Raw genomic sequence first — 20,604 nt, forward strand, 5'->3', positions numbered from 1 at the left:
TGAATCACTTGAAGGAGATGCGCAAGTTCAGGATGGCTGTGAGAAACCACTTGGGAAATGCTGAGCCAAGACAGAGCGGGTGGGGCATTGGGCGAGCCTCAAAGAGGTCTTTGCTCCTCCTGTTGTTGCAAGGATATGCAGCCCGCCAACCCCAGCTCACTTCCCCAGAGTCTGCCAGTGTCTTCAGGCCAGTTCAGGAACTGGAACCCGGTGGATTTTTCGAATGGTCTGTTTTTAGGAGCTTTGAAGGAGCTTCCAGACCGTTGACCCCCACCTGCAGGGGCCCTCACAGCTCCTGAGACCCACAGCTGAGGCCTCAGGTGTTTGTGTCAGCAGAGGCAGAATCTACGCGAATCCCCCAGAACCCCAGCCCAGAGCCAGTCAACTCTGCACTACACGGTCTGAGCCGCAGAAAAAGCTGGAATCCTCCGAGGACAGGCCCCTCACAGGGGCCCCCAGGTGAGGGGACACACCCCACGCTCCTGGCGTGTCACCCACACAGGTTTTGCCTCTGAAAAGTAATCAGCAAGCGATCTCATCTCAGCAGGTAGCTCAGAAAATCCCCATTCTCTCTGAGAAAGGGCTGGTTTATCTGGGTGCTCGCGTTGTATTTCTTTGTGCTGATCTTTGAGTCAGAGTCCAAATCAGTTGACACAAATCTGAGCATGGGACAGGGAGCATCACAGCTTGTGCCTGCACAGCGGGAGCAGAGGCCCACTTCCTCAGGGGAACATGGGATGGCATCACCCTGCACGGGGAAGGGTCACTCCAGGGGCAGGGTCACTCCATCACAGAGGGGCTGGGTGACTCCCCTGCTCTCTGTGGGGGAGGTGGCTCCACTTTAGAGCTTCAGCTGCCAATCTGTCTCTGGAAGCTCCTGTGCAGGAGCGGGCGGGACTCCTTCCTGCTGAGCAGGTCCTTTCGGAAGACCATGTCAGCCACCAGGCTGCAGGGCCGGATGGACGTGAGGTGACTCCCCTCTGGTGGCCAGCGCTGGAGTTCTCAGGCGTGTGGGGCCAGCTCTCCTGGCTGGCTCTGGGCCCCTCTGGGAGCGGGGCAGGCGGACACACTGCCTGAGGCATCCTCCACATCATCGCAATGGGGACAGACTCCCCAGGGCCTTTTCCAGCTGACCTGCCCCCAATGCCTCCCAGTCATTTGCATCTGGGGGTCTTTTTGGGTGGGGTGGGGGTGGCAGAGGGAGGACGCTATTTCAGAGTTAAATGGGGGGCATAAAATCCAGCTAGTGAGGTGGGGGAAGAGATTTGGTGGAAATTCCAGTTCTGCCAGGACTAGTGGGCACTGGGCCTAGTCCCTCCTTGGAGAAAAGAGAGGCTCTGGCCTGAGGGCCCCTCCTGCCCAGCTCAGCAAGAGCTCCCGGAACCAGCTGTCCGTTTCCATAAGATTTTAGGCTCCTGGTTTGTTTTGCAAAGATGATAAAAAGTTGTAAAGAAGGGCTCAATGGAGTGACACACGTGAGACATTTTGCTAAGTGTTACTAATTATATAATTTATCACCCCAACTTCAGAATGAAAGGGGCTGCTGCTAACTTTCCCGAGATGCCAAGAGTAAACCAGAGGGACAACTGGGGACATCAACCCTTGTCAACAAGGCAGAGCTGCCAGAGGAGATGGAAAGGGCTCCCAATAATGGACACAACAATTGACGGGTTTCCCTTAAAAGCGTCTGGGCTTTGTGAGACTCTGTCCAGCAACCCTCTGGGATGGGAGGTGGACAGGGAGGTGGACAAGATGCTGGGGTCCGTGAGACCCTCAGACAGCAGCTGTTCTCACATCTGTCCTGTGGGCATTTCCAAAGCTGCTCAGACTCAGCATTTAAGTGACTGAGAAGTACCCCCTTTCCAGCTACACCCTAGCAGGGAGGCCTCCCCATATCCAAGCAGGGCAGGGCAGGAGTGTGAGTGTGAGGGAAACAGAAAGTCACACCAAGTTCATCTCTGACATGTCAGTTACTCTGAGCTGATGGGCATCAAGCAGCAGCAGGCAGGGGACACTCTCTGTGTCCCTCCCCCCAAACTTAGTTACAAATTCTCTCTCTACTGGCGATGGCAGTGAGTTGGGGTGGTTGCCTGGACTCCCCAGCCTCAGTCACCTTGTCTGTAGAATGGGGATGATGATAGCACCTAGTTCATACAGTTCCTGTAGCAATGGCATGTGTTACACAGAAAGCACCTGACACTAATGCGTTATCTTTAAAAATTATATCTCTTTAAAATAAAGCACCAATTTTAGCCAAAAATATAAAGGTGGTAAAGCAAAACAAGCTATTGTTATGTTGGAGATGGGGGATCCAAAGTTAGCTATCTGCATTAAATAACATTTTTGTTTTTTAATTCTGAATTCAGGCCAACCTCAAATACCCTCTTTTTCTGGTGTTGATGGTTACTCATGGGAATTTCACGCTGCACCTGCTGAAATTAGTAACAAAAAGTACCAGAAAAGTACCAGACCTTCCAAGTTACAAAAGGTTTGGTTTCCTGAACTCTTCTTTCAGAAATGCAGTGGCTAATTGCTTTGGATACTTTAGAAATTTAATAGTCCAGCTATAATCCTATCAAACTTAATAGTCCGGCTATAATCCTTGTGGAGGCTCAAACTATATTCTTTTGTAGAGTGACAGCTAAAAACACCAGTTTAGAAAATACCTTAATAAATGTTTCTGAACATTAACTGTAGTCAGAGAATTTTACAAAGGAAAAAAATGTACTAATAAATAGCTACAGTGTCCGGCAGAGAAGGCCACCCCCAGGTAGTTGTGCCCCTGTGGAAGCCCCTGCCTTGTGTGTGGGCACACGTACCAACTCACTTCTGATGATCAGAACACAGCTACAGTGGCAGGGCTGCACCCTGAGGTGAGGTTACAAAAGGACTCTGAATTCCATCCCAGGTGGCTTGCCTTTCCTTGGTAGCTCTGATGGCAGCCAGCTGCCACGCTGTGAGGGGCCTATAGAGAGGCCCATGCAGAAAGAAACTGGGAGGCCTCCACCAACCCCATGAAGCTCAGTTCAGCAACTCACTAGAAACTCCATCCTGCCACCAAGCAGGTATGTGAGGCTGGCAGGGCCACTCCCCACTCCAGCCTTCCGATGACACCAGAGCTAATACGTTGTTGCACACTCCTGAGCAGAGGCACTAAGCTAAACCATCCCTGAGTTCTCATAGAAACTGAAATAATGAATGTTCCTTGTTTAAAACCACTAGGTTTGGCTGTTATTTGTTCCACTGCAGTACATAACTAACACACCATTACAGTGTATGTTTGAGATGTCCTAGTCACTGTGATAAGCATTTTATGTTCATCATAAAATGTATATCCTCCCACTTAACAGGCAGGGAAAGGAGGAGACAGCTGGGGTAAACAGTCCCCCCAAGTCACAGTGTGTACATGGCAAGGTGATCTGAAAACCCACACCCTCAGCTGATGTGTTTCACTGCTTCCCCAGAGACAGACTTCAGTGGGGAACATGAGCATATGAAATCCACTAAAACCTTTAGAGGTAAAACAACCTAATTACCCAGAAAACTTAGGATTTCCATACAAGGGGCTACTATTCAGCCCTAAGGAAAATGAAGTATCACCATTTTAAGCAAAATGGAAAGAACCCTGGGGATTATCCCGGGCATATAAACTAGAAAGATAAAGACAAATACTATATGCTTTCACATACAAGGAAACAAAGCAGATGAACTGATAAAGCAAGATAATTATAAACTAGTGAACACTGATCAATAAATTGAGGTTTCTGGGGTTAAAAGGGATAGGGGTGAGAGGAAGTGCCAAGGGGTGTGAGGGATGGTGGTGGGGGAAAAATCGAAAAGATACATGGATATATAGATGGATGATACAGAAGAAGAAAAGCTCTGCTTTTTAAAGCTGTATTATTAAAAAAAAAAAAAAACATTCTATCAGCAAAAAAAATTTTTAAAGGTAAAAAAATTAAATGACAACAGTCTACACCATCTAAATGAAAAGTCAGGGATTTCTACAACGACTAGAATCCGTACAACATGAAGCCAACCCTTTCCCCGATGTCAAGGTTGAGTTAGGTAATTAGTATTTTCCGGATGTTTTATTTTGAAAACGTTTCTGTTTTGCCTGAGGAGGGTGGAAGAGCTATCCTGACCTCCCGACACCGAGCATACCCTGGGCACAGCACAGTTGTTTGCTGTCTCATTAACTGTCAGCATCCCCGAGGCTTTGACGGTGATGAGTGTTTACAAAGGAAGAAAATTCCCTTCCACGAGTGAATTGTATTTCAGATGACTGGCACTTCCCCGCAGCCCTTGAAATGAGTCCCAGTAATTGCACATAGAAAATGCACACGAGGGGCCTGTCTCCCCACCCCTGACAACAGACACTGATGTCGCGACCACAGGTACCGTCTCTGGAGAGGTGCGGTCACAGATTGGGGCAAACAGGCCCCTCGGTGACATGTCTGAAAAAGAGGGGCCTGTGTCATCTGGTTACATTTTTAAAAGGGTAAGAAGTAAAGAACACTCACTGCCTGGAATACAAACACTGAAATCAAACAGTCTCTGCTTTAGCTATTCTATTCTATCACAAAGCCTATTTTTTTGTTTCCTTAAGTAATTGTCTTGGGGCTTGAAAAGTCTGTAGTTGCCGGCAATGACATTTAAAGCTGCTGCTACTGAAGAAAAATTGCATTGAGCTACGTATGGTGGCAGCAGATTGAGCTGGAAGTGGAACCAACACTTGCTTAGGGAGGGGGGTGGTGAGGAGGGACAAAAGGAACCTCACAGATGCAAAGAAAAAAAAAGAATCCATTTGATTTATATAAGAATCAGGAATTCTAAAATTAGGGAAATAGCCAGATAACTTCTAAAATTAACTTTGCATGCTTCTGATAGGTACATTTATTTTTTTAAATGCACAACATCATTCATCCCAAATAAAGGAAGCCATACCATATTGCATGAATAGCCCTCCAGGCTTAAAGAGGTTTAAAGGGGAATTTTATGCACCGTTTAAATCTAAGAAATCACATGTCTATGACACGAGGGTGGGAAGTGGCCTCAAAACACCCAGATTTTACGCTGTAATAGAACCCAACTGTTACTATCCTGCCAGGATGTCACATTTCACAACACACAGACACACACTGCCTTGCGATGGGAGCGGGCAGAGACACAGTCAAGTGCAGCCAAGCTCCTGGGCACAGCCGTGTATCACCAGCTGTGCCACGTGCATCTTCAAAACATTTCAATCATCAAGTGACCACGGAATGATCTCTTGTCTGCCAGCAAACAAGTCTCATGGTGACAAAGTGGGTCCTGACGATTGGGGGGGAGACAGCAGCGCATGATGAGCACATGAGGGGACTTGGACGAAGGCGGAGGGAGCTGAGCCGGGTGAGTAAATAAATGCTCTTATCTCCTGTGTCCCCGCCGGAAGGCTCAGAGCCAGGCTGACCGCCAGTCGTCCTGTCTTCCAGCCACAAGGTCAAACACCATTTAGGAGGCGGCCCCTGCCCAAGAGCAGGACTCCCATTTCAGATTCAGGGAATAGGAGGCACAGATCTGGCCACAGGCAGGGCCAACAATCAATTATTGATGGTCTTTTCATGGAACAGCTCCATGGGCCAGGCAGAACCCCTTGTATCTAGGACCTGGGGGCTCAACCTTGACTCCCAAGTGGAATCACCTGGGGGAGCTTTCCAGGAGCTCCTCCAGCCTTGAGACTGGAATGGGTGTGGGGTGGCCTGGGCATGGGGGCTTTTCAAAGCCCCTCAGGGATCTGAATGAGCAGCACACCCTGCAAACTGCTCCGGGGTCTTCAATGATATGATGAACATCGGGACATCACTCAAGTTCACAGCAGGCTACTCTGTGCTATAGACAGGAGGCCACAGAAGTGTCACAAATCTTAAGTGGGCATTTGTTTTAAGAAAGGTGAGTTAATTCAACCAGGAAAGAGCAGATTTCTCCATGATTACCATTTTCCAACGTAGCCTTCAGGCAAAGCTCTCCTAGCATTCAAATTTCACGCCACAGAAAAAATGGTATTTGTTTCCATTACTGTATGGAACTATATTTACTGCCTGCAAACTAACAGAATACTATTTGAGAGTTCTTAAATTTCTGGTTAGCTTGGTGATGAATGAATAAACTCTTATTCTAGGGAACCAACTAGCCATTGCCAACAATCCAAAGCACATGTAATTACTGGTTCAAAGCACTGCTTTGCTTTCTCCTTGAAAAGAAAAAAGTCTCCCCAAAAAGAAAGGAATGTGCTAAGCGAATATTTGTACAACAGAAAATAATCTTATTTTAATAAAAAGTTGCATTCTTTTGTGTATGACTAATGAGTAGTACTTTAATAGTTTCAAATCAATGACTGACTTGCCGTTATTTTTTAGATAAACATATGATGGACATAGTCATTATAAGTCACTAGTAATATTGATGACGCTGCAGCTAACTAAACAAGTTTTACACATCGGACCAACAGCGAGAGCTGGGAAGCAGCTTCCATGCAAATTCCCAAATGAACTGGCAGTTCCGGTCAATTTCTTCCTCATCATGTGCAAAGCAGTTTACCAGACTTTTTGCTTTAAAACCACCTGTCCTAGTGGCTGGGTGTTTGATGGTGACTCGCCCATTCAATGCTGAAGTCCTAATGCCCCTCCCCCACCCAGGTGATGGCATTCGCTGGTGGGTCTTTGGGAGGGGTTAGCTTATGGGATGAGACCCTCACCAAGGGGATTAGTGCCCTTATAAAAAAAAGACAGCGCCCTCATCCCAAAGTTCCATCATGTGAAGACATGGTGAGAAGTTTGGGCACCCCGATCTTGGACCTCCAGGCGCCAGAGCTGTGAGACATAAAATTTCTGCCTTTTGTAAGCACTCCCCCCACCCCACAGTCTGTGGGGTTTTATTATAGGCGGGGGGAATTTAGCTACTGAGGAATTCTCTTCACTGGAAGGCGAACCGCAGACGCAGTCATTTCTGCTGTCATCCCTGGTTTCACAGAACGTTTCCCTTCAGGGTTCTGACTGCTCCGTCCAGGGGGTTTTGTGTCTACACTGCATGCTTTACATCTTACTGGGTCCTCTGGATGGGCAACCGAGACACAAAGCTGCCCCACCCCATTCTGGGGCTTCTGACTCTGGACAAGATGGGCCCAAATGGAGGTTCTGTCCTTTGTCCCATCTCCACCACCACCCTCATCCACACACAGCCACACAGCCCTGAACCCCAAGTGCCAAGAGCCCCCTAAGTCATCTAAACTCCACGCTTCCTCTCTTGCCCACCCACCTTCCTCCCCCAAAGACCCACCGCCACCCCTACTTAGCTCTGCAATTGGAATCACTACCAGGACCAGTTTCTGGCGGCCACGACCTTGGCCACTACCCCACCCCCTTTCTGCTAAGGGGTTCCTTCATGCCCTGTGAACCCACTTGGTTCATTTCAGCTTTGGAACCTCTGGATCTGCCATTCCTTCTCCTGGACTTCAGCCATACACACACGTGGAGTCAACCAAATCCGCGCTGTACTGAGAGCACCTCTGGGGCCACCCGGCTAAAGTACTCCATGCGGACCCCTCTCTGCAGGTTGTCTTCCCCCACACTGCTCCTGGGGCCACCCTCTGCCCTCACTCCCCTCTGTGGGCTTGGAAGGCTGAGCCCTCCCGTGGGCTGCCTGGGTTGCTGGCTGCCAGCTGGCTCCTCATGGAGACCTGGAAGCTGGGGTAAGTGGAGGCAGCGCTTCCCCTTTCAGCAGCTCCATCCCACCTGCACATCCCAGAGGCTCCTCTCCATTCCGGCGGCATCACTTCCTACCCGACCCAACCAGGCTTTCCTTGTGACTACTTGCAGTCCTGCGCCATTACCCAGTTCTTCATTAACCGCCCTGAGCCACCACCGCGTCACTAGGACCGGACGGATGGGACCCTGCCCACCCACCGCCCGTGGCCAGCCTCCACGACACCACCTGTTTTACTTTCTCCCTTACTGGGTCCACATACTTTTTTCTAGTCTCTAATTCCCGCTCAACCCATACAACATAAGCGAGGAGCTCATCGCGATCACCACTCAGTCCTCTGGGTCGAAAACAGAGCCAGGATCTTAGGACTCAGTCAACAAACAGCAGGAGAATCCATGAATGAACGAATGCTGGTCCATTGTCTCTGCTCCAAACACCACGGCGTGAGGAGGCAGCTTCCCGCCTCCCCAGGGCCAGGTTCTGCTTTTTCCTACAGCACCACTGCCCCCTGATTCACCGGACATCTGTTTATTTGCTGCCCCAAACAAAAGTGTCAGCCCCGAAGGCAAGCACACTATCTCGAGCCGAGCAGAGTCACCATAATGTTCCACAGCCGCTCGGATGAACAGCTAGCAAAGGGAGCAAGAGTCCATACAAAGCAATTTCAGGCTTGTCCCGAATTTACTGAGAAGGCGGCAAATCATGGATTACTAAACAGCCAAGTGAATGAGGAGAGGCTTACAGGGCCTGATCTTGCCCCACGACAAGACAGCTAGGAAAGGGACTTGCCATGTGGCCAGGCGGGGGCCTACCAAGAGAAAAGATTTTAGAGTGAGGTGGGTGCGACCCTGCGTTTGTGCCAAGCGTTGCTTTAGAAAGCACGCGGGAAGCTTACACACGCACGGCCTTCGTGAATGTGCTCTGGCCACATACATTATAAATAAACGGGACTTAACACGCCATTCTCTGTTCCACCGAACGGCTCCTGCCTGCAGCCCTGGACTCCAAGTTCACTGACAGTCATGCAGACCCAGAGCCAAGCAGGGAGCAAGGGTGTGCAGCGTTCCTGACAGCTGCTCTCCTCCACCAGGCACCTCTCTCCAAGGCAGGTTTCATTTCCCAACGCCCACAGTGTCCAAATTTTATTCTGCACGCTAATTGCAGATCTGAAATAAATTCCTCCCCCCCCCACACACACACACACTCATTACTCACACCTGCCCCCTCACCCGCCAAAGGTCTAAAACTGTGTGGATGGGGAGGGGGGCGGGTAACCAAGTCCCCGTGTCCTGACAGTCCCAGCTGGAGGCAGGTTACGCCTGCTGGGATCAAAATTCCCAACTCAACATCCAAAAGGCCTAGAAAATGGGTCCCTTCCTCCGCCCCCAACTCCATTCAACCAAAACTGGCCAACGCAGGCTAGTGAGCAACCGCAGATCCTCACCCAAACATTGGCTTTTCTTCCAGGAGCGCAGCCTGAGCGCGCAGGGGGCCGTCCTGTTTATCCTATTTATGAGCTGTGAGTCAGGGCGCTGCACGGCCGCCTCCTGCCCCCGGGAACCGGGCGACCCCGGCCCGACGGGTGGGCACAGGCCCCGCGAGCCCCCGGGTGGCGGGCTCGAGGCCCCGGGAGCGACCTCACCCCCGCCGGCTCCGCTCCGTCCCCCCCACGCGGGCGCAGCCACCTGGCGGGCCGGGCTTCCCGGGGACGGCGGCCGCCCGGGTCCGAGACTCGCTGCGGCGAAGCCCCGCGCGTGGACCCGGTGCCCCGGACCAGGGGCCACCCGCGGGCGCAGGGGCCGTGTCCCGCCCGCCGCCCCTCGCCCGCCCCGCCGGGCACAGGTGTCCCCCTCCACTGGTGTGCCCCCCTCCCCCGCCGCAGGTGTACCCCCGCCGGGCACAGGTGGCCTTCCTAAGGGCACAGGTGCCCCCCCTCCGGGCACAGGTGCCCCCCCAGCCGCAGGTGCCCCCCCAGCCGAGCACAGGTGCCCCCCCCCGGCCGCAGGTGCCCCCCTCGCCGGGCACAGGTGACCCCCCCCAGCCGCAGGTGCCCCCCCAGCCGCAGGTGCCCCCCGGCCGCAGGTGCCCCCCGGCCGCAGGTGCCCCCGGGCCGCAGGTGCCCCCCCGCCGGGCACAGGTGACCCCCCCAGCCGCAGGTGCTCCCCCAGCCGCAGGTGCCCCCCCAGCCGCAGGTGCCCCCCGGCCGCAGGTGCCCCCCCCAGCCGCAGGTGCCCCCCCAGCCGCAGGTGCCCCCCTAGCTGCAGGTCCCCCCCAGCCGCAGGTGCCCCCCCGCCGGGCACAGGTGCCCCCCCGCCGGGCACAGGTGCCCCCCTCGGGCCCCGGTGCCCCCCCCGGGCCCCGCGCGCGGCTCACCCGGCACAGCCCGTCCACGAACACGCGCGGGTCCAGGCGGCAGGCGATGGTGGCGCCGGGCAGGTCCTGCAGGTCCACCTCCTCCATCGCGCAGTCGATGAAGCTCCAGTCGCCGCCGCCCTCGGCCGCCGCGGCCGCCCCGGCGCAGGGGGCGAAGGGCCGCCGGGTCCCCCCGGGCCGCGCCCGCGCCCCCGCCGCCTCGGCCGCCGCCCCGCGACGCGGCCCGGCCCCGCCGTCCTCCATGCCCGCGCCCCTCCGCGGCGCCGGCCCGCGCGGGACCCCCGCGCTGCCCCGTCGGCCGGTCGGCGTCACCCCGCGCGCGCGCCGCCGCCGCCGGTCACCACGGCTCCCGGGACGCGGCCTCCGCGCGCCCCGCCCGGCCCCGGGGGCGGAGCTCCGGCGCAGGGGGCGGCGGGCCCTTTAAGGACGGCTCGCCCTGGGCGCGGGTAGCCCGCCCTTCCCGAAGAGAGGACCAATGAAGAGGCGGAATTCTTCTCACGTGACCGCCATTCTGCCGCCCACAGCCTGAAGCCGCGGGCGGCCATCTTGGTTAGGGGCAAAGGCCTCCTATTCAGTTTCACTTTTCCAGGAGCTGTTGCCAAATGAATGGCGTCAGGCAGGGTCCTAGGCTCCCGCGCCCTAGCTGGGGCGGCAGCGCGTCTGCGGCTCCCACACTGGGACGGCTGGAGGTGCACAGGCCACCTCTAGGAGCATTGACAAATGATTTTGGACAGATAACACAAATTCTAATTTGTGAGATTTAATCCTGGCCATAGCTCTGTGGCCATTGGCAAGTGACCAGATGCTGACGTTTATTGTTAATATAGTCACAAATAAGCATTGAACTAGACTATGATAAAATAGCTTATTTTAATATTTCATCTTATTCTTCATTATATCATTGTTCAAATGTTATATACTTAGAAGTTTGTTTTTTTTTTTTTAATTACTGGTGTATACTAACAAAGATTTTAACGCGTTGGTCCTTGCCTTTGAGGAGTTTATAGAGGGAAAGCAGAAGTCTTCATTCGGCCAGCCAGCTCTCTGTCTTCCTGCAAAAGAGGATTCCTCCACCTTGAAGGACAATGTGGTACAGTGAAAACTTGCTTCTGATGTTCGGTTTTGCCATCATTACTTGAACAAGTAACCTGAACGTCATTTTCCTTATCTGGAAAAAATGGGATCATATGTTGTAAGGGTACAGTAAGGACCCAAGAAATGATAGGTCTGTTTATGTGCAGGGTTCTTAGGGAGATGTGGAATTAGACCTGTATTTTCTTTTCAAGAAGGCAGTAGGCTTGCCCTGTAGTTAGGGACCGTAGCTGATTATATTAAAAAGCATATCCGGTAACAGCTGATATTTATTCAGAACATGCCAGTGTGCTGTAGTTGCTAAGCTGATGACAATCTTGGGGCTGTCTGTACCCTGCAGGAGCCTAAATCTGCAGGGAGCAGTAATATGCATGCAGAGATAACTCATAAACTGCAGCATAAGGATCTGAAGAAATTGGAACCATCCTACAATGCTGGTATGTATGTACAGTGGTGCTGCCACTTTGGAAAAATACTTTAGTGGTTCCTCAAAAACTTAAACATGGAATTACCATATGACCCAGCAAGTCCTCTCCCAGGTGAAGACCCAAGAGAAATTAAAAGATATGTCCACAGAGAAAAACCTATATATGAAGGTTCATTACGTCATTCATGCTAGGCAAAAAGTGGGAATAACTTAAATATGCTATCAATTGATGAGTGACCTTACCGGATGGATAGCCCTCCAGTGGCTAGTAGTTAGCCATAGAAAGGAATGAAGTACTGACCAGACTACAAGGTAGATGAACTGCAAAATCATGCTACACTCAAAAAGCCATTCAGAAAGGTCAAGTATTAGGCTCTTTATATGAAATGTTCAGAGTAAGCAAATCTGTTGAGACAGAAAGTAGATTAGTGGTTGCCAGAGGCAGGGAGAGAAAGGAGAAGGGAGTGGCTGGCAATGGGTACGGGTTTCTTTTTAGGGAGAAGAAAAGGTGCTAAAGTTGGATTGTGATGATGTCAGTACAGCTCTGTGAATCCACTAAAATATTACTGAACTGTACCTTACAGAATGAATTTTAAGATATGCAGATTATATCTCAAGGCTTTTTTTTTTTTTAAGAGAATGGGATAAAGGCCATGAGGGGTTAGATGGAGACAGGGTGGATGACATTGCAGAGTCCAAAATGCTCTGTAAACTCTGCCCACATTCTGAAAAGGGTGACAAAAGGATGAGGCACCAGTTTTGGAAAAACAACGTGCAGCCAACCCGTTGCTGGGTGGGTCTGTGTTGTCATCAGCCTTAGGACAGTGCGCGCTTGCAATCCTGGCTCAGCCTAAGCCTCTTCCAGCAGGCAAAGTAGCCTGGTGGACAAAAACTTCAAGAAGAAAGAAAGCACCAGCAAAACAGAAACCTGAAATAAGCACAGGTGAGTATCCCAGCTAGCTAGCTGCTGAGCTAAGGGAAGAAAGAACAAGTTGAACTTCAAGCAAGCCGGTGGTAGAGACCTCGTTACTGTCATTGAACCAAAGAAAAAATCAGTGGAGAAAAGTTGAGGAGAGGAAAAATAAGGCAGAGGGAAAGGAAAGGGAAGGAAGGACAGGTGTAGAGGATTGAGAGAAGACCTCAGAAGTTCTTGAGGCTCAAAATGAGGAGTAGGGGCAATAGGCATAAGGAGGATCTGGCCCTCCCCCAGTGCAGCTGCCCATTCAGGGCAGGCTCCCAAACACTCAGGACTAGCCCTGTGCATGTTGCTCTCTGAGGGATGGAGAGTTCTCAAAATAGCAGAATCTCTCAATAAATAAGATTAGCTTCGTACCTCCCACAACTGGGTGCCTATCGTTCTTGTCTGTTGCACACAACATATTTTATAAATCAAATGTCAGGTGACATTTTAGTTTTCCACTTAGGAAATAAAATTTTGTAGTAACTACCATCTTCATCATGTCTTATAAGGTCAGGAAAGACAGACACTGTGGCCCCTTCCTTCACTGCCAACCATCAGTGACTTCTCCCAGGGAGGTAAAAATAAACATGTGTTGTCAACAGTACAGAAAAGTGACATTGCAGGCTTTTCTAAAGGTGAAATCAGTTACATTTGGGGGGACTCTTTTAAGAGCTATTCCACAAAAAAAAATGATGTTCATAATCACTTATCATTCAGTAAATGCAAATGAAAAACACCATGAGATACTACCTCACCTATGACTGTGTTTAAAAAGACAAACAACAAATGTTGGTGAGGGTAGGGAGCAAAGGAATCCGCTTACACTGTTGGTGGGAAGACAGACTGGCCCCGTCCTTAGGGAGCACAGTATGAAGGTCTCTCAAACTATTGAAAATAGATCTACCATATGATCCAGCAATTCCTCTCCTATGTGCCTGTCTGGAGAAGATGAAAACACTAATCTAATATTCACTCATTGTCACTGCAGCGCACTTCACGATAGCCAAGATAAGGAAACAATCTAAGTGTCCATCAATGGATAACTGGACAAAGAAGATGTGGTCTATATATTTCAGAATATTATGCAGCTATAATATTATGCAGCTATAAAAACAAAAGATGAAATCTTTTCATTTGTGACAATTTGTGAGTGGAATGTAAGAGGATTGTTTAGTGGATTAAGTTAGAAAGAGAAAGTCAAATACCAGATAACTTCACCCATGTAAAATACGAGTGAAAGAAAACAGACAGAACCTTGGCTTCTGACAACACTGACAATGGTGATACTGACGGGCACAGAGTAGAGTGGGGGATCGGATGGAGGGAGTAAGATGGACCCAGGAGGGCTGAGCATGTTGGTGGGTGTGATGTATAAACTTGTCAAGATATGAGGCTGTACACATGAGCCTTACACAGTGTTGTAACCCAATGTAACCACAATTTTAAAAAAACGTAAGCCTTACACCCAAAGTATCTAGAAAAAGAAAAATAAAGCCCAATGTCAGGAGAAGGAAGAAACAATAAAAATCAGAGCAAAAATAATACGATGAAGAAAGGTGCTGGGAAAACTGGACAGTCACATGTGAAAAAATGTGGAAGCACTTCACAAATTCACTGACTCAATTCCCATAACCTAATGACATGAATATAAGCCATAAATGTGAGACATACATGTAAGAGCTAAACACATAAAATAACATAGAAGAAAACATAGGTGATAAGCTCTTTAACACCTACCTTACTGAGGAGCAAAGACAACAGAAAAAATGGGGCTTCATCCAACTTCAAAGCTTGTGCATAAAGAAATCATTGTTAAAATATAAAGGTGGCCTGCTGAATGGGAGAAGATATTTGCAAATCACATCTCTGATAAGGGGTCAATATCCAAAATACATAAAAAAAAAAAACTCATACAATTCAACAACAAAAATTTCACAATCTGATTTTAAATATGGGCAGAAGGTCTCAATTAGCACAGTGGAAGTGTTGCTGGGAATCTAAACTGGTTCAGCCACTGTGGAAAACAGTAAAGAGTTTCCTAAAAAATTAAAACGGAACTAACAAATGATCCGGTAATTCGACTTCTGAGTATTTATCCAAAAAAATGACAACTCTGATGATAGGTTAATTATAAGATCTATGCACCCATGTTCATTGCAGGACTATTCAGATAACCAAGATATGGAAACAACCCAAGTGCCCAACAAGTGAGTGGATAAGGAAGATGCGGTGTGTGCACATAATGGAATACTACTTGGCTATAAAAAAGATGAAATGGCCCCATTTGCAATAACAAGGGTGAACCGTGAGGGCGTTAATGCTAAATGAAAGCAGTCAGAAGGAGAAAGACAAATATTGTATGATTTTACTCCTTTATGGAATAGAAAGGAAAAAATCAAAATGAAAACAAACTCTCACACTCTGGTGACGGAATGGTGGTTACCAGAGGGGAGAAGGGAGAGGAGACCCCTGAGTGGTGGATGCTGACGGGACCTTTGGTGGTGGGTGTGGTGTGGATAACAGCGGCTGAGGTGAAAACGTGTACCTCTGAAACTTACACAGTGCAGTGAACTAATGTGACCTCAATTAAAAAATAAATAATGAAAAAAAGAACAACGCTCCTCAAGCATCCTCTGGGAATTGTTAACTTCCCTTTTCTTCCCGGTGTAGCGATGGAATCTAGGACCCACACTCATGTCCCTCCAAGAGATCTCATCCCAGAGCCTTCCCTTCCTGCTGGCACACGGGAACAGGAGTTTTTCCTTGTTATCCTTTTGTTTCTTCCCTTCCTACCTTAAAATTCTAGGTAGCAGGAGCCGGATCTTTGGATACCCGGAACGGAAAGGAACCACCGCAGGTAAAGAGCTGCTCCAAATGATTCTTTTTTGAAAGTGGGGCAGGGCCAGGGGGACAGCATCCACGAGTATATCCTTCCACGTCCCCAGAATTGCAGCAGTTGCAATTCCTAAATGTGGAAGCTAAAGAGAAGCCCCAGAAAGCCACCTGCGCATATTTCCATTCTGACACCTGTCTCTGCGCCCCCGCACCCAGTTCTGCAAACCTGCCCGGTGCTGATAACGAGCCTATTCATTTGCCAGGTGAGATAGTTTCACTACAGGACTTTCAGGTGCTTCCCCTTTAGTTCTGGAAATTGCAGGGGCTGTGTGCAGGCGGCAATCGATGTGTGCTTATTAAATGAGCCAAAGCATTTCTGCACATTCTGGGAAATTACAGACATTTAAAATTTCACTGGAGAGAGAAGGCAAAGAGCCGACTTTCTGAGCGAGTGTTTGCTTGGACAGAGAAGGAACTGCTCGGAAGATTGTGCAGCCCATGACCCCCCAAAAGCCACAACCAGAAATTTCTATTTTGTCACCTCCTATAAAATGAATGGAAATGTATGCCGGGCTTTGTTGTTGTTATTTTGGCTTGCTTTAAGCAAACTTTTTTTCCCCTACTCAAGACTCATTCTTAAAATTCACTCTTAAAACCCCCATTATTTTTAGGGTCTTCTGATGCTTTTAAACCCAAAGTTATCAATTAGGTTTCGGGGGAAACAGCAGCATTTGCGCACGCTGGCTTTCCTTTCAGGAGGGTTAGGATTTTCCTGGTGGCAATTACCCCGAGCCCCTGGAGCGGGTGTAAACCAGACGGAGTTTAAATGAAGGCCATAGACCACGCGTGGGTGACCAGAGGCAGGGACGCTGGAAACTGAGCCTCGAGGGCTGCTCACCCTCTAGGGCCACCCGGAGGCCACAGGAGGCAGGGGACCCCGCTCCACTCCTGAGAGCTCCGGGTCAGCTGTGCTGAACCCGGCGCCTGCCTCGGTGCAAAGCTCAAGTCACCGCTCCTGTGATTTGCACAAAGCGCCGCTAGCCCTGCAGCAGCCCGGGGCACCAGCCGAGCGCCAGCCCGGCCTCGGCCTCGCGTGGCGTGGCCTGGGCACGGCCTCCATCTCTCAGAGCGCCTGCTGCCTGGGTCGGGGAAGGCGCCTGCACACCTCCTCCCGGGGCTGGCGGCGGCTTGAGGCCGTGTCCTCCGCTCCTGGCCTCACGTGGCTCGCCCCTCTGCTCCCACCTCGTCCCCAGCTCCATCCAGCGCAGCTGCTTCTCTGCTCCAATCCCCTGCCCCTCCTGCAACCCTGTGATGACACCAGGGTCCGCGCCCGCCCCTAGAACCTCCGTTTAATCACCCCTGCCAAGTCAGGAGGAGTAGGCACAGCCCTGGCCAGCGCCCGGCAGTCCTGGGGGGCTGGTCCGCGGTGATTACGCACCGGACACGCGGGAATCCAGGACCCCGAGGCCTGGGCCTGTGCAGCCGCCGGGAAGGAGCTGCCTGCAACCCCGAAAAGGAAGATTCCAGAGGCGCAGGTTCGGGAGGGGCATTATCAGGAGCTCACCTGAGGGCCTTTTACGCCGAAGGACCCCGAGAGCTGAGCGTGGACTGCGCAGGAAGCAGGTAGATGCAGGGGCGGGAGTCCAAGGGCCTGCTGGGCCTGCCTGCCGCTGCAGCTCTCCGTGCATTTAAAGCAGCTCTAGGTGGAACGAGGCCCTCGCGGTCCCCGGTGGAGGGAGCGCGGAGTCTGAGTTGGATTTAGCCAACCTGGGTACCTGGGCAGGGGGCGGGGAGGCCCGGGACCCCGGGCACTGGCGTGTCCAGGGAGCCACAAGCCCCTCTGGAGGAGGGAGGGACCTCGCTGTCCGCCCCCGCAGCAAGGGAGCTTGGAGCAGACTGGGCGCTGACTGGGGTGTGGGAGTTTGGAAGTCATCACTCACTTCCTATTAATTAGTTCATGATTAGTAACTTCCTCTTCATTCATAAAACCTCTGCTGACATCAAGAAACATGGAAACTTACAACTAATGATAGTACTGTAACAGGGTGGTCCCCAGGAAAGGGGGAGGGTCCAGGTTCCCTGCCCCACCCAAGGGAGGGTGGAGCTGAGCAGGGAGAGGAGAAGCTGCAGAGGAGACTGAGGAAGGAAGGAAGCAGGATGGAGCCAGAAGGAGACCTGGAGGAGGCGCATGGAGCCTAGAGACACGTGAAGAAACTGCGCTTGTCTTTTGGTCGTGGACTGGGTGACACAGATGTGGGTGAGACCCGTGGGGAGGTGACCATGGCAGCTTTTATCTTGATGTTGATTTTGCTCTTTTCCTTCCGGGCTTGTCTGGTTGTTTCTGACCCTTTTCTGTGGGTCCCCACTGGAAGGTGCTTTAGACTTGTGGCAGGCCTTGGGGCCTTGTTCTGGGCCGATCCCATATGGATGGAGTTTTACCCACGAGGGGACGGGTAACTCTGGATGCTTCATTTAGAAACTAGACTCTTTGCCTTACCTGTATTGTTTCCTAGTTGTATTAAAGTTCCTTCCCATTAAAGTCTCCTATGTTTTGTGTTGATGCGGCGGATGGCAGAACCCATGTAGAACAGGCAGGTTTGCGGGGTTTGGGCTGCCCCTCTCCCTGTCCTATAACAGATTTACTACTACTACCACCACCACTACTACCACCACCACTACTACCACCACGAGGTTGCAAACTACCTTTGTGCGTGTGGTGGGTGGGGCTGAGGAGGAAGCCTCCTGCTCCAGCTGCAGAGCCGCCATCCCCACCACGGGGCTCAGCACGGTTTCCCCAAGGGGCTGATGTCTGTGCAGTCACATCATCTCACCAAGACACCATCAGTAAGAAACTGGGAGTAACGGAAGATTTTTTGAGAAAGAAGATCTTTGAGAAAATGGAATAATGTTGATCGTGTGTAAATAAAGTGTTTGCCTTCATGCACCTCCCAAGCTGGTGGGCACTGGGAGGAAAAGACGGTGATAGAGATGAGAGAAATTTGGGAGAAAGAGGGGCACATACATGGGAGAAGTGGGGACAGTGAGTTTATGTAACTCTTTTAAAAAGTCGTACAATAAAGGGGGGCAGCGGGGAGAGGGCAGCACTGGCAGAAGGGAGGAGGGAGCAAAGGGGCTGTGTGTGTGTTTACAGATGGGAGAAGAAACACAGCCTTGTGGGCTGACGGGGGTGACTCAGGGCCAGAGAGCTTGATGGGGTGAGGGGGGGTTTCTGGAGCCTTCCCTGGTCCGCTGGTGCCCAGGTGGAGGGCGGAGTCTGTGTTGTCAGCTGAGCAGGCAGCCAGGTGGGGCAGGTGTGGTGGCGGGGGCTATGTGAACATGGGGCAGGGCTTGCAGGTTTCCTGCAGTTGCTCTCAGGTGGGGGAAACAGAAAACAAAGGCATCAATTGAGGGGGAGGATCAGGAATGTGGCATTGAGAGGTTTTTTTTTTGATCCATTTATTTATGCACGCAAGAGCTGGGGTGCAGGCCAGAGATGTGGGGTGTGTGTGTGAGAGGATTCACCAGAGACAGAGTGGGGAACAGAGCAGGCAGATTGACCAAGGTACACTGCTGAGGGGAGCAGCGGGCAAGTCAGGAGAGGTCTGCTGCGCCATGTGGGTTGCTCCCTGGCCGGCCGGGGATTGAACTCATGCTGCAGAGGCTGTAGATTGCCTCATAGTGAGGTGTTTAACCCCTTGCACCACCAGGGAGGCCCATTGACAGTTTAAGGCGTGTGAGGAGAAGGTGAAGGGAATGGATGAGAGAAATGTAAGAGCGTCATATCCGCACACATACGGGGTAATATGTACAGTATGTGAGTCTGTGCGTCTAGCGACAATACATCAGCATGAACATATGTAAACAAATATATCATATATAACATGTACTACAAAGTAATTATCAATAATATTAATATATACTATAATAGCACCATATATTATACCAGTTTATATATCATCTATGAAAATAGAGTCGTGATATTGTGATAAATAAAAAACATATATTCAGATGACCAAAATATATTTCTCAAATATATATATATTTCTCCATACCCAAGTTCTTTTATGCACATTTGGCCTTCATCCACAGTGGGGGGTTTTGGGAGACCTGGATCATGTCCTCTGCCAATTCTTTGAATAAGAATTTGGGATCCACAAGGAAAGCAGGGAGCCTGGTGAACGCTCACCACCTGCTTGGTGAATGTGTGATCTGGGGAGCAGAGCCCCTCTGAGAAGGTGGAGACGCTGTGTGCACCTCCCCCCTGCCTTGTCCCTTGCATCTGGCTGTTCCTGATTATAGACTCTTAGAATAAACCAGAGCTCTAGTGAATAAAAAGTTCCTCTGAGCTCCGTGAGCCTTTCTAACAAACGAATGCACCCGAAGAGGTCACCATTGGAGCCTCTTATTTACAGCCAGGGCGGCAGAAGCACCAGGGTCCATCTGGGCTTTTGACAGGTGTGTGAAGAGGGGCCAGTCAATTTTCATGCTTTTCGATGTCCCCGAGTTCTTCTTGCAAATGTGGAGGAAGTTATTAGTTTTTATGTTTCACGAATGGGATTTTAAACCCACAGGATCCCTTGGAAGCTTCTTAACAGCTTAGAAAATTGTGTTTCCAAGTGTTAAAGTGTGAGATATGAGAGTTTTTATAGATGTCATGCATTGTTTTTTGGCAATAAAATCACTTAGAGATGGAAACCTTTCCAGATTTCTGTTTTCAATATGTTCTCACCATAGCATAAGTTTTTGGCAGAAAGTGGTTACTTTCACCCTCACTGGTAAAGGTTTCCTCGAACCCCAAGATGCGGGTTGAGTTTGTTTCTTTGTGTTTTGAACCCCACTGAGCCTCCTTTGTGCCTCGACTGGTGGAGTGGAGATGGGCCCCTCTCTGCTTCTCCCCTCGCCTGCCTTCCTGATGAGACCTTGGCACCAGGGCTCCGCAGGCATCTCCATGAGGCACATGTCCATTTCCATGTGGTCTCGCTTGTTTAAAAAGCTGGATCACCTCCTTGCCAATTCTTTAAATAAGGATTGGGATCCGCAAGGGAAGAGCAGGGAGCCAAGTAAACCCTCACCACCTGGAGCTTCCCTGGGCCTTTGGGTGCCTCATGTGCCCCTGCACCTGCCAGTCTGGCTCCTGCAGCACGAGTTCAATCCCCGGCCAGGGAGATACCCA

At 50.6% G+C, this 20,604-nt stretch overlaps 1 protein-coding gene across 1 annotated transcript in view; it reads right to left on the reverse strand.

Moving 5' to 3' along the window:
• RCAN1 (regulator of calcineurin 1) overlaps positions 1–10,359 on the reverse strand; it is a gene marked incomplete at both ends in the record, with an annotated part of 72,418 nt that extends 62,059 nt beyond the window's left edge. The window contains one exon of the mRNA XM_084231844.1: positions 10,117–10,359. Within this exon, the coding sequence (XP_084087970.1) occupies positions 10,117–10,359 (243 nt within the window). The remainder of the gene's footprint in view (positions 1–10,116) is intronic.
• Positions 10,360–20,604: the final 10,245 nt, after the last annotated feature.

The sequence above is a fragment of the Talpa europaea genome, assembly GCF_964194135.1.
Source record: "Talpa europaea genome assembly, chromosome: 4".
NCBI classification, from domain to species: Eukaryota; Metazoa; Chordata; class Mammalia; order Eulipotyphla; family Talpidae; genus Talpa; species Talpa europaea.